The 14,682-nt window shown below is 37.4% G+C and overlaps 1 protein-coding gene across 1 annotated transcript in view; it reads right to left on the bottom strand.

Annotated features, from left to right (window-relative positions):
- PREX2 (phosphatidylinositol-3,4,5-trisphosphate dependent Rac exchange factor 2) overlaps nucleotides 1-14,682 on the bottom strand; it is a 294,556-nt gene that overhangs the window by 160,194 nt on the left and 119,680 nt on the right. The window contains exons 13-17 of the mRNA XM_068983504.1: nucleotides 13,573-13,622; nucleotides 10,577-10,652; nucleotides 4,153-4,225; nucleotides 1,539-1,681; nucleotides 1,290-1,382 (exon numbers count right to left, since the gene is read on the bottom strand). Coding sequence (XP_068839605.1) covers nucleotides 1,290-1,382; nucleotides 1,539-1,681; nucleotides 4,153-4,225; nucleotides 10,577-10,652; nucleotides 13,573-13,622 — 435 coding nt within the window. The remainder of the gene's footprint in view (nucleotides 1-1,289; nucleotides 1,383-1,538; nucleotides 1,682-4,152; nucleotides 4,226-10,576; nucleotides 10,653-13,572; nucleotides 13,623-14,682) is intronic.

Genomic DNA, 14,682 nt, shown 5'->3' with positions numbered 1-14,682 from the left:
GGGCATTTTATTGGTGGCAGAGTCAGGTGAACCTGGGCCCCAAGAACATCATCTGAAAATGGGGAAAACATTTCTTCATCATAGAAAATTAACAAAAATAGTTAGTTGTTGGCCAGGCCCACTAACAGGGTATGACCTGAGCAGATTTATTTTCTCCAACATTAATACGCTATACATAAAGCTTTCAGTGGGCTTTCCTGGTGGCTCAGCAGAAAGAACTCGTCTACCAATGCAGGAGACCCAAAAGACCCAAGTTTGATCCCTGGGTCAGGACGATCCCCTGGAGAAGGAAATGGCACCCTGCTTCAATATTCTTGCCTGGAAAATCCCATGAATGGAGGAGCCTGGTGTGCTACAGTCCATGGGGTCTGTAGCAAAGAGTTGGGCAAGACTGAGTGACTAACATACACACACACACACACACACACACACACACACACACACACACACGAGAGCTGGATACCATGATCTTAGCAGATACACAGACTACCTAATGTATAAAATAGATACCTAATAAGAACCTACTGTATAGCATAGGGGGGAGAAAAGGAAGTGCCATCTGTTTGTAGGACATACATTAAGCTAAGCTTAAAAATGCATTCCAATATACGCTGGGTGCAGACAAATACTGTTTGATTCCACTTACACCAGGTACCTAGAATAGTCAAATTTATAGAGTCAGAAAGTCCACTGGCAGATTCCAGGCACCAGGGGCTGGGACGGGGGAGGAGGAAAAATGGGGAGTTACGATTTAATGGGGACAGAGTTTCAGTTTATGAAGGTAAAAAATTTTGAGAGATGGATGATGGTGAGAGTTGCACAGCAATGTGAATGTGCTTAGTGCCAATGAACTGTACAGTTAAATATGTTTAAAATAGTATGTTTTATAATATGTGCCTTTTACCACAATAAAAAAAATTCAAGTGATAGGAAAATAGAAGACACAGCTCTTGATTCAGTGGAAGAATCACGTAACATGCATAATACAGTCCCACCCTATACAGTCTCCACCAGGTCGCAAACTAGAATCAGACACGGACTAAGCCACATGGACTCCTACAAGGTCAAGTTGAAGCTGTACATCTTTACAATACCTCCCCCACTATCCTTAGCTACTCAGACACCCTCTTTCACAAACTCCAACAGTATTACAAAGAACCTCAGAATAAGATTATTCAGAATCATTATTTTCAATAGAGATACTTGAAGGCTGATTTCAGTTTGTTTAAAACTTTTAAATGTGTATGTCACAGACAAAAATTTTAAATAAAAACACTAATTTACATTACCTCAGCATTAGACCCCCTTTCCACCAACTTTATTATTGGAACTTTATTTTTGTCTTCTAATCCAAAACCATAGCTGCCTTCATTGGATTTAATCTGAAATGTAAAATATTAACATGACTAACAAAATAACTATGAAAAAAGTTACAAATCAAACAGACTGAAATGATACATTGTATCACCAAACATGTTTATGAAATCTATCAATGTCTAATGAAGAAGAAAATTTGCACAGCATAGTAATAAACTTACCAATAAGGATTTAGCTATAACATTTTCCACAACTTTCAAATCATGTTTCATCAGTCGATGCTTCATATTTGACCCTTCCATCTCCTCATCCGCAAAAAAACGGAAAAGTAGAGGTTCGTCTTTGAATTCACTTTTTTCAAGCACTATGGAAATAGACAGCGAGTAGCCAAATCAGCCTCATTTTCCATACTGACAGACTTTCAGCCTGGAACAAGCTACATTCACAGATATCCCAGTGATACTTTTTAATTTCCATAATTTCAAGCTGATGTTTCCTTCAATTACTGTTACCTAAAAGACTGATTTTTTAAAGATAAGTAATATTTTTTTCATGATAAAGTTTTTTGACTTAACCAAATCTGCTGCCTTCCAGATTAAAATCCAACTTTTACTTTCAAAAGATTATATTGAATTTTGAAAATGCATGCAATTCAAAGCATAGAATCCTACATGGTTTTGAATTTGTAGTAAACATTTTAAGTAAAAGACAAAAACATTTCTGTTTTTAATATCCCACACAATTATGGGAAAATTCAAATGGGTTAAATGTAGTCTTTATGTGTGTGAGCAATTCTCACTGTAGTTACTTTTGTTCCAACACTTTAAACCAGAAATCCGCCTTCTGGGTGAAATGTGATTTTAGTTTCCACCAATTTCTAGTCATCTGCATAAAAACACTGTTCTCAAATAACCTTATTTATGCAAAGGTCAGTTTTTTCCTTTTATCTGAACACTAACATTTTCCCCCAAAGTCCCAAAGCTGCCTGACAATGCTCTAATGATATAAGGTATATGTTTTGTTAGCCTTTTTAAAAAATAAGGCTACATACTGATAGAAAGAATTTGTACTCAGTGAGCTCCTGACAGCTGTCAAAGTGTCTTAAAAGAGAAATCTTCTTTCTACTTATCTACCCTTATATTCTTATCCTGGAAGCAACACTGGGGAAGTTACTTAAATTCCTTAACTTCAGTTTCCTCACCGATAATATGTGGACAATAAAACCTTCTTCATAATGCTGGACAAACTAAAATGTAACTAATGTAAATAATTTGGCATGTAGTAGGCAAAAAAAAAGATAGCTCCTTTGTTTCATTATTCTAATGGAGTTCCAAATCATAACTGTTGATCAGTTATATGTATGGATTGACCTTTAAATGGAAAACTGCTGGCAACATAAATTTAACGAATGAAACTACCAACCACAAATTAAAAGGCAACACAAATTGTAGCTGACAATAGGAAGGAGAATATAATTGAGATCAAGGTAAGCCTTGCCTAGGGCTTCCCAGGTGGCGCTAGTGGTAAAGAACCCGCCTGCTGATGTGGGAGACATAAGGGGTGCAGGTCTGATCCCTGGGTCGGGAGGATCACATAGAGGAGGGCACGGCAACCCACTCCAGTATTCTTGCCTGGACAGAGGAGCCTGGCAGGCTACAGCCCATAGGGCTGCAAGAGTCGGACAGGACTGAAGCAACTTAACACTCACCCAGGTAGGCCTTGCCGACATGACCTACATTATTCCCCAAACTCACATGGTGTTTCTGCTACTGCTGTTTTCCTCCACCAAACAGTCAGTCTAAAGGCAGGGAGAGAAAACGTCCATAACGCCAGGCATGAGCCCAGTTGGCTGCGCCTTTACTGACAGAGACTCCCATAGGGAAAAACTTTACTGCAACCCAATATTTTAAAATAAATATTTAGATAAAATTGCTGTTTGCTGATGCTTTAAAGAGAAAAATCATCAAACTCTTTGAAGGTTTTCAGCTTGATATTATAGTTTTAATTTCATATAATGATGTCATTTCTTCCAATCAATAATTGGCTTTTCAAAGACCAGTATTTCCTGTGATCCAGAGACACTGGGATGTAATGGAAGTCCCAAAGGAACAAACGATAATCAAAGAGGCTTTCAAAATCACTGCTACTTTTCTGTTCTTATTTCTTCGGAAAAAGTAATTTCTGAATATAATTGGCCAATAAGCACAAGAGCTATCAAATAAGTACATAAGCAAATATTATTAACAATGGAAAGTGATGGTTTGGGTTTATGGAATCCATAAGATCATATGAGTACAGAGGGAAAACTAAGTCTCATTACTTTATAAATTTAAGAGAAATGAAGTCAACAAACAAGAAAGAAATTCAATCTTTAATTAGTAGTCAAAAAGAAACTTTTTTCCAGAAATTTATAATTTTGTTCTCTAATTCTGAAAGTATTTTCTAAAAAAAATCACTATAAATATGCATTTATATCAGCTCTCATTTAATCATTTTAATATATACTGTCATTAAAAAAAAAAAAAAAGAAACCCATGGGTCTGACCTAGAATAGTTTCAAAGAGATACATGAGCTGTTTTTTTTAACTTCTAGTTCAAGCTCTTGCTTTTTCAGAACCAGTCTAGAAAAACAGAAAAAAAGTCATGGCAACTTATAGATAATACTTGTGGAGACACTGATTGTAGATGTGGTGCCCAACGGGGACATGTGGCAAGACCCAGACAGTCTTGCTGGTTCATCTTTAGAGGACTTCTTGGCCACTGAGAGACTCTCAATGTCTTGACAAAACAAAACAGTGAAATACATCTGGAAGCTTCCAGAATAAAAATGCTTACCATGGTGCATAAATCCATTGTCGCAGAGCCCAATGCCAAATATCATTGCCTCTTCTCTGGTGCGGCAATCCCCCTGTCAACCACAAAAGCCCTGTACAAGTTAATAGGCGACCGAAGATTCTGCTGCATTGTAACCACGTTTGACATTCTCAGCACTGTCCTGACAAAGCCATTCATACATCAGGGCTTATGTTGCTTTCAGAAGCCCACTAACAATGCATCTGATTGTTATCAAACATTCCCTTGATTATGAAAATATCTGCTTTTGACATTAAAAACAAAGATTTACTATTTCTTGAGAAAAATTATGCTTGATTAAAAATGAAAATACATGAGTAACTACAATTTACTACCACAAATTATGCCTTATTTCTTTGATCATATATCTCAATTATGCATCAAAGAAATATCCTATAGTTGAAAACTCACTAAATAATTAAGCTTGCTAAGTAAAACTCATTATGCATCATCTCTTCTATCACCTCCCACCAAATGGCCTTACTCTTTAAGTGCCTCCAAAGAAACCTATTAATCTAGTGTGACTTGTAAGACCCTATGAGTATGTTGTTCAGGGGAGTCAGCAAACGCAAGCTTCTCCTTCACTCTCTTGCCAGAAAAAATGAAAATTAGCTCATATAACTGATCCCCAAAAGAAAGCCTAATGCAACCTTTTGTTTATGATTTTTATCTAGAAAACATCTATTTTATTCATTCAAGTACGAATTCATATACACTCTTCCCTCTATAACACGGCTTCAGCATCTGAGAATTCAACCAACCACAGATCAAAACTAGTCAGAGGAAAAAAAAAAAAAAACAGAAAGTTCCAAAATGTAATACTTGAATTTGTAGAATCAGTGAATATTTATATAGTATTTACATTTCATCAGGTATTAAAAGTAATCTTAAGGTTAATTAAAAGATATGGGAGATTATATGCAAATCCATGCCATTTTATACAAGGAGCTTGAGCATCTGTGGATTTTGGTACCTGCAAGGGTCCTGGGATCAATATCTCCTAGATATCAACAGGACTGACTATGTATATGAATATGTACGTGTATATGTATGTATCTGTTGTATCTGTGTCTATATAACCTTACAGTTGTATGTTTTACAGCTTAAGAAGTGCTTTCTTACAGATTATCTCATTTTTTCTAGCCCCATCTTTTAGCTTTTAGGTACAATACTCTTCTGGGAAAGACTGAGGGCAGGAAGAGAGAGGGACAGAGGATAAGATGGGTGGATGGCATCATCGACTCAATAGACATGAATTTGAGAAAAATCTGGGAGATAGTGAAGGACGGGAAAGCCTGGCATGCCGTAGTCCATGCGGTCACAGAGTCAGACATGACTGAGCTACTGAGTGACTGAACAACAACAATACTCTACCAAATCCATCCTTTCTTCCCTCTGGCTTCCATTTCATTCCTATGTCAGCACCCTAACCCAGTGTGTCCTCATCTCCCTTCTAAATTGCCATAATTCTTTTCCTGTACTGTCTCTAATACTGTACTCCTGCACTTTCTCTAACATTGCCATTATAGAATTAAATTTTCTTTGGTTTTTTAAAGACTTTTCTCTGGTATGGCCCATTTTTAAAGTCAATATTGTTACAATATTGTTTCTGTTCTATGTTTTGGGTGTTTGGCCACGAGGATGTGGCGTATTAGCTCCCCGATCATGGATCGACCCTGTACCCACTGCATTGGAAGGCAAAGACCAGGAAAGTCCTTAGAATTAAACTTTCTTACACAGGAATACTGGGCTTCCCAGGTGGCACTAGTGGTAAAGCACCTGCCTGCCAATGCAGGAGACATTAAGAGACGCAGGAAAGATCCCCAGGCGCAGGCAGGGCAACCCACTCTAGTATTCTTGCCTAGAGAATCCCAGGGACAGAGAAGCCTGGAGGGCTATCGTCCTTAGGATTGTACAGAGTCAGACAGGACTGAAGGAACTAAGCCTGCACACACACAGGAATACCAAGTACCAAAACTTTAAACTAATTCTCATTTGTTATAATCATAAAGTATCAACATTTTGTGTTGGGCTTTGCAGGTCTCCCATAACCCTGACTTCATTATACCCCTCCAGACCTATTTTCCAAAGGTTAGATCACCTTTGCTCTCATCAATTTGGCTTCCAGACTGTTGCCAGGACTCCCTTTTGTTTATTTCCATCCTCATTCTCATACATGGGATCATTCACTCCAATCAATGCCTTAAATATTACCTATCAGTCTGTCAAGGACCAACACAAGCACCACCTTATGCTGTAACAACTCTACCCCTCCCTAATCCTCCTGTTAATGATCATGGCATTTACAATCTGTATCTTTAGACAATGCATCTGTACCCTTTTCAAAATCTAACCACTAGTAATGTTCATACATTCACACAAAAGATTTTTTTTTGCTACACAGTGTGCTAAGTGCTAGAAGTAACAGAGTAAAACACTCAAACACAAAACACTTCCCTGCCCTCAAATAATTGAAATCTGAAGAACTGAGTCACTTAAAATATATAAGTTATTTTGTTGTTCACTCACTAAGATGTGTCCAACTCTTTGGGACCCCACGGACTGAAGCACGCCAGGCTTCCCTGTCCTTCACTCTCTCCCGGAGTCTGCTCAAACTCATGTCCATTGAGTCAATGATGCCACCGCCATCCAATTTAGTCAATACCCCCCAACAGGTGTCATACTAGGTGCTGGCACATAGGTTAACCAGCCCCCACCCTAAGAATCATGGGGACATTTTCAATATAAAGTGGGATTATCTGAGACAGATACATCCAGGGAACTGGGACCACAGAGGAGGATGCTGAGCCAAGTCTGGAGGATAGAGCAGAGTTTATCTGGGGAGATGATGTTGAAGCAGAGCCTTAGAGGAAGTATAAAAATCAGCCCAACTGACTAACAGTCCCTGGAAGGCAGGAACCATGTCTGCTTTCTGTTTTGTTGGTTTCTTTTATTTTAATCACCAAAGCACCTGCTTAAATGTTAAATTCACAGTAAAAGCTAGTTTTAATAATCACCAACAGTATACACTGATTATTCAACTGACGGCCTTGGTGGAAAAAGACGCTTCCTTTAAAATAAAATCTCTTGTTCATCTTAGCTTAAGAACTTTAATTTACCATTCTCTTATCATTCCATTACCATACCTTTCTCCTCAAAGCCAGCCCCTGTTGTCCTAATCTAAAGCTAGAGTTTATTATGTCTGATACTTACATATATGCAAGTTTTACACTATCAGAATCATAAAGCTTAAGTATGGAGCTGCTGCTGCTGCTGCTAAGTCGCTTCAGTCGTCTCTGACTCTGTGCAACCCCATAGACGGCAGCCCACCAGGCTCCCCTGTCCCTGGGATTCTCCAGGCAAGAACGCTGGAGTGGGTTGCCATTTCCTTCTCCTAAGTGATGGAGAAGAGCTGATATATATATATATATATAGTTATTCCAGTAAGCAGGAAACAGTTGTGAAAATAAAATCTAGACAGACTAAGTGACTCATGTAAGTTTGCATAACTGCTTAACAGCATAGCTGTCATAAGACCAGATTACCTGTATCCTGCTGCTGCTGCTAAGTCGCTTCAGTCGTGTCCGACTCTGTGCGACCCCCTAGATGGCAGCCTACCAGGCTCCCCCGTCCCTGGGATTCTCCAGGCAAGAACACTGGAGTGGGTTGCCATTTCCTTCTCCAATGCATGAAAGTGAAAAGTCAAAGTGAAGTCGCTCAGTCGTGTCTGATTCTTCGCGATCCCATGGACTGCAGCCTATCAGGCTCATCCATCCATGGGATTTTCCAGGCAAGAGTATTGGAGTGGGCTGCCATCGCCTTCTCCAACATGTATCCTAGTCCATTTCAATTTCTACTGTGCACAAGCATTTCTACAGGCACTGTCATACCAGACGAGAAAGAAAACCTGAAGTAAAAGAGAACTGCAACTTGGTCTGGGTTTTGAGCAACTTATTTTAGTCTTCGAATGTTCATACTGCTTTATTGACTATGCCAAAGCCTTGGACTGTGTGGATCACAAGAAACTGTGGAAAATTCTTCAAGAGATGGGAATACCAGACCATCTGACCTGCCTCTTGAGAAAGATCTGCTTCCTGCAGGTCAGGAAGCAACAGTTAGAACTGGACATGGAACAACAGACTGGTTCCAAATAGGAAAAGGAGTACATCAAGGCTGTATATCGTCACCCTGCTTATTTAACTTCTATGCAGAGTACATCATGAGAAACACTGGGCTGGAAGAAACACAAGCTGGAATCAAGATTGCCGGGAGAAATATCAATAACCTCAGATATGCAGATGATACCACCCTTATGGCAGAAAGTGAAGAGGAACTAAAAAGCCTCTTGATGAAGGTGAAACTGCAGAGTGAAAAAGTTGGCTTAAAGCTCAACATTCAGAAAATGAAGATCATGGCATCTGGTCCCATCACTTCATGGCAAATAGATGGGGAAACAGTGGAAACCCAGTTTGGACCCCCCACTGTTTGGGATGTCCAAAATCACTGCAGATGGTGACTGTAGCCATGAAATTAAAAGATGCTTACTCCTTGGAAGAAAAGTTATGACCAACCTAGATAGCATATTCAAAAGCAGAGACATTACTTTGCCAACAAAGATCTGTCTAGGCAAGGCTATGGTTTTTCCAGTGGTCATGTATGGATGTGAGAGTTGGACTGTGAAGAAGGCTGAGTGCCGAAGAATTGATGCTTTTGAACTGTGATGTTGGAGAAGGCTCTTGAGAGTCCCTTGGACTGCAAGGAGACTCTTGCAACCAGTCCATTCTGAAGGAGATCAGCCCTGGGATTTCTTTGGAGGGAATGATGCTGAAGCTGAAACTCCAGTACTTTGGCCACCTCATGCAAAGAGCTGACTCATTGGAAAAGACTCTGATGCTGGGAGGGATTGGGGGCAGGAGGAGAAGGGGATGACAGAGGATGAGATGGTTGGATGGCATTACTGACTTGATGGGCATGAGTCTGAGTGAACTCCGGGAGCTGGTGATGGACAGGGAGGCATGGCATGCTGCAATTCATGGGGTCGCAAAGAGCTGGACACGACTGAGTGACTGAACTGAACTGAACTGAATGTTCATACTTGGAAAGTAAAAGTGCCAAAAAGGAAAAAAAAAAAAAAGTTGATGACTAACGTCCTTTGTCAGAACTCTAAATATTTATTCAGTATTAGCTTTTGCTTCAAAAAAACAAACTTTCTTCAGTTTTCTCACATAAACAACATAGAAGAATTCATGTGAATTCTGTAACAGTATAATTTCTATGTGAAATTTCAACTCTATTATCAAACATAGAACCAATCCCAATGACACACACTGATCATCATATTATAAATGGTTTTCACACTAGTAAACCCATTGAACACTGGAATTTGGGTTTTATCTTAAAAAGAACTGTTTGCTTTAAGATCTTAATTTCTCAATAAAATAAATCTAAATACTAAATGCAAAACCAGGTATTCCTGGATAGTCTAGAAGTTAATATTAAATAATAAAAATTTCAAAATGTATGTTCACAGATAAATCAAGTACGAATTAAACATTTTTATTTAAGGCAAAAATAAACATTTCCATGACTGAGCGTCAAATACTATTATTCACATGTAACAAAAGAGGTAGGTGATTTTCTTCAATAACAAGAAACTAACTTGACTCAAATATCCAAATGTAATGATGACATTTCAACCAAACCATATTCCCTTCTCCAAAATAGTAAGTTCTGTCAAAGCAAATATCAGTTTTCTTAGCCTTTCCTTTAACCCGTGGAAAACATTTGATTATTTATTAGTTAATCTAGTATGATAAAACATCTAAATAAATTTATATTTGAATATATAATGGGCTTGATGCCTTGAGTTGCAAATAACACTTTCTCAGTACCAGCTGTCAGCTCCCACACTCTGAGAAGCAGAGTGACAATCACAACAAATTCTGCACTTTCTTATTTACAATGTGTGCAGATGGATACCAAAGCTCATAATATCAAGATACAATTATCATCTAACAGAGAAGAAGGCATAGGGTGACTAGAATAACTTGCTAGGACTAAACATTAGATACCTTAAAAAATATCTGTAAACAAAACATATGAGAAACTTTAGTACATATACACACCTTTTCTTTAGTGATATTCAAATTACACTTAGTCTTTTGAATGGATCTCAGCTGATATTTTTGAATCACAAAACAATACAGCATAAAAATTAAGTTTGAAAACTCTGAAATCAGATGATCCAGGTTCAAATCCTAATTCTGCTTCATTCCAGCTGTATGAACTTGGTTAAGTCATTTCACTGTGTCTCACTGGCAAGTAGGGAGTTTTTAAAACACCTAAATCACCTCGAAGTTTAAAGCAGCCATGAAAGTAACTCAGCAATTTCTATTTGTCTATTTACCTGTGCAATCAACCAGTCTATCAGCTTGTTGGCCATAACGACAGATTTGTAGGTTCTTAAGTGATAATCTTTATCTCTGCAAAGGAAAGAGAAACCAAAAACACTAAGCTAGAGGGTAAGTAAGGAGGAAAGAAAGAGAGAGGATAAATAAGCACCAGAAATACTTCATTTAGTATCAGTGTGCAACAGAAAAGTTTACTAGACGGAATCTGAATTGATTGCCCCACTTACATGTAAATAAGGGAGCTTTACAAGGTTTACACAACACCTGACAATTCTCTTCATCAGTTCACACCAGGAGAAGAAACCCATAAGGATACCAAAACAGGACATTTCTTCCTTCACATTTTCTTATATCCAAATTGATTATTACTGCTATGTTATCTGGTAATAACTTGGCTAGAAATACCACTGCTCATTAATAAAATAATAATAAAACAGAATTCCTCCCCTTTAAATCAAGATAGGGTTTATGAAAGAACTCCTCAAAATGTGGAGAATAAAGCCACCCTTTGCATTTCTGCTCTTGAATTCTCCAGGTAGGCAGGATTTGCCCTGGAGGATGATTCAGTTGGCTCAGCTGTAATGGCAGACCTCAGGCCTCCCCAGAGGGAAACATACGAAGAACCTTGTCATTTTGTCTGATCAGAGCATGGCCTTAGTCACACCACATCCCCAGGCAGCCAAGGGAACTGAGAGCAGACTCTCCTGTCTGCAGAAGTGCCCGGATCTGAGAAATCTTTCAGTCTAGTTAGATAACTACAAAGTGCTTATGATCAGAACAAGACCCCAAGGGCAGAAATCTATAATTTATCTATTTTGCTGGCCTGAATAAAAATGGAATGAGAAAAGGAGAGTCTTTCAAAATGTCAAAAAAAAAAAAAAAATCCAAACTGCAATCAACTTGACGTGACAAATAATTACTGGCTATGTTCATGGTTCTTTTAACTTCTGTCAGCAATTTACAATTAATATTGACATCATTTCATCCACTGTCATAAAAAGCTCTCCAAAATATGACTGAAATTCCTGAGATTTTAATAGTGAATGTACTAGGTTAGCCAGTAATCAACAGCAGATTTTTTTTTTTAATCCTTTAAAATCCATCTCCGTTTCTGACACCCCATCACCCATTTCATTTTGGCTTCCATATGTGTCAAAAAGAAAGACAGGGTAGTTTTTATAGAATACATGTGGGTCTATGGATTTTTTCACCCAAGTCATTTTTCTTTTCATAAGCTGAGTTCATACATATTAAAAGCATGACTATCACACATTCCATCTGCTTTATGGGTTTTTTCCCCATAAATTTACCCTTGACAACTCATAAACCATTGTCATTTCTAGCCAAAGAACAATTCCTTCTTATCAGCTCTTTTAGAATACAACTTTCTGGATAAAAAATCTCACATGGCTAAAATATATTTTCAGAACACATTTTCTCATATATAAAGCCTACATACACACAAACACACACATGGCATGAAAAAATAATTCAGTATCTGTTTCTATTAGTTTAAGACCTGGGTTCAATCTCTGGGTTGGGAAGATCCCCTGGAGGAGGGCACGGCAACCCACTCCAGTATTCTTGCCTGGAGAATCCCATGGACAGAGGAGCCTGACGGGACAAAGAAGTCCATGGGATTTCAGAGTCAGACACAACTGAGCAACTGAACACACATACAAGTACAAAAAAACCATGTGCTACTATTAAGTAACCATCTTTTAGCATTATGTTACCCAAAATATTTATAGAATGTCTGTGCCAGGAATATAGCAGAGAATCAACAAATACTGGTTTCTTTCACTTTTTTTTTTTTTACTTTGTGAAGCCTGCTTGTGAAAGTGGACAGGGCATTTTCAGGTGTAATAGGTAAGATTCTATTTTCTCTTTCAGGATCTGAAGTGTGGGCATTCCAACACTTAATCACCAACTTTTGGAATTTTTTTTTTAAGCTCTGCATTTACTTGGAATTGGAAACCAGAGTGAAAAATAGAAACACTGTCCATCAAACGCCTGGATTTCATATCCATGACTGAAAAGCCTCTACATTCATTTTAGAAATCATACATTCATTCTATTGTTCTGAAAAATATGTTTTAGTCAATAAACTCCAAATGAAATCTGGCCATCTGAAATTAATTTAATATTACATTACATTATATCAGTTCTATCAGTTTGTGTATACTATAAATACAATTCTCCTCTTGATTATCTCTATTAGTAATCATAACATCAAACTCAAAGTTTTCTGCTATCTTTCTAAAAGGATGAACTGAAAATGAATCCTAATTTCTCTTTAGAAACCAGAAAGGCATATCTCTTCAGAAGTAAAAACATGGTATAGAAAAACTGATAAAATTATTAAGTCCAAATTAATTCTTAAGTTTCAAGTGTAAAACTTTTTTGTTCATAAAAGATGATTAAAAGAAAATATTGTGACAGAAAATACAAGTTAAAGATTTGATTACAAGTCTAATTGAAAAAATTAATATACAAGTAATCATAATGGTAAATATTCACTAGTAAATAGTATTTTGAAATCCTCTCTGGTTAGTCAACTATTATTTATTAAATACTAACTGACTGTGGATAATTTTATTATCTAGCCTGTAATTTACTATGCTGCTAAGTTGCTTCAGTCGTGTCCGACTCTGTGCAACCCCATAGACAGCAGCCCACGAGGTTCCTCCATCCCTGGGATTCTCCAGGCAAGAACACTGGAGTGGGTTGCCATTTCCTTCTCATTACTATGAATTAATGGCAATTAATTTTAGAAATCAGAATAAAAAGAGTAGAAGAAACTCTATAATTAGAGCTCCAGAAAATTTTGAAATATTTTAAGATAAATTGTTACTTAAAATAATCTTTAAGAGCAAAATGTTCATGTTTGGAAGAAAAACAAAATGAGCTAACTTCAGCTTAATAATATTTACATAATATGCAATATAAATATTTCCATTTAAACTGCCCAGAACGTAGAAACTAGACTCACCTTATGACTGGAGTAAATAGACTATGAAGACGACAATATAATCGTACACCCTGTTGTAAAATAAAGATATGTCAAAAACAAGTAAAATTAGTCAAAGGACATACCAATGAAATTTAGAAATAGATTATTCTGAAATTATTACACAATCTTAACCTATTTGAAAGTTATTCAAATGTTACATTATATCATAAAAATAATATGATCTGAATAATTAAAAATAGGATTAAATTGTGTTATTAATTTTTCACCTACAAGTGACAAATATACATACGCATGTACAAACATGCATATGATATACATATATACACATATGCATACATACAAGAAAGCCTTCCTCAGTGATCAATGCAAAGAAATAGAGGAAAGCAATAGAATGGGAAAGACTAGAGATCTCTGAAGAAAATTAGGAATACCAAGGGAATATTTCCTGCAAAGATTGGCTCAATAAAGGACAGAAATGGTATGGTCCTAACAGAAGCAGAAGATATTAAGAAGAAGTGGCAAGAATACACAGAAGAACTGTACAAAAAAGATCTTCATGACCCAGATAATCACAATGGTGTGATCACTCACCTAGAGCCAGACATCCTGGAATGTGAAGTCAAGTGGGCCTTAAGAAGCATCACTATGAACAAAGCTAGTGGAGGTGATGGAATTCTAGTTGAGCTCTTTCAAATCCTGAAAGATGATGCTGTGAAAGTGCTGCACTCAATATGCCAGCAAATATAGAAAACTCAGCAGTGGCCACAGGACTGGAAAAGGTCAGTTTTCATTCCATCCCCAAAGAAAGGCAATGCCAAAGAATGCTCCAACTACCACACAATTGCACTCATCTCACATGCTAGTAAAGTAATGCTCAAAATTCTCCAAGCCAGGTTTCAGCAATAAGTGAACCATGAACTTCCAGATTTCAAGCTGGTTTTAGAAAAGGCAGAGGAACCAGAGATCAAATTGCCAACATCCGCTGTATCATAGAAAAGGCAACAGAATTCTAGAAAAACATCTACTTCTGCTTTATTGACTATGCCAAAGCCTTTGACTGTGTGGATCACAATAAAATGGAAAATTCTTCAAGAGATGGGAATACCAGACCACCTGACCTGCCTCTTG

This window comes from Capricornis sumatraensis, chromosome 11, assembly GCF_032405125.1.
Source record: "Capricornis sumatraensis isolate serow.1 chromosome 11, serow.2, whole genome shotgun sequence".
NCBI classification, from domain to species: Eukaryota; Metazoa; Chordata; class Mammalia; order Artiodactyla; family Bovidae; genus Capricornis; species Capricornis sumatraensis.
Note: the sequence above shows the minus strand (reverse complement) of the source record. Positions and strands in the feature narration are given on the sequence as shown.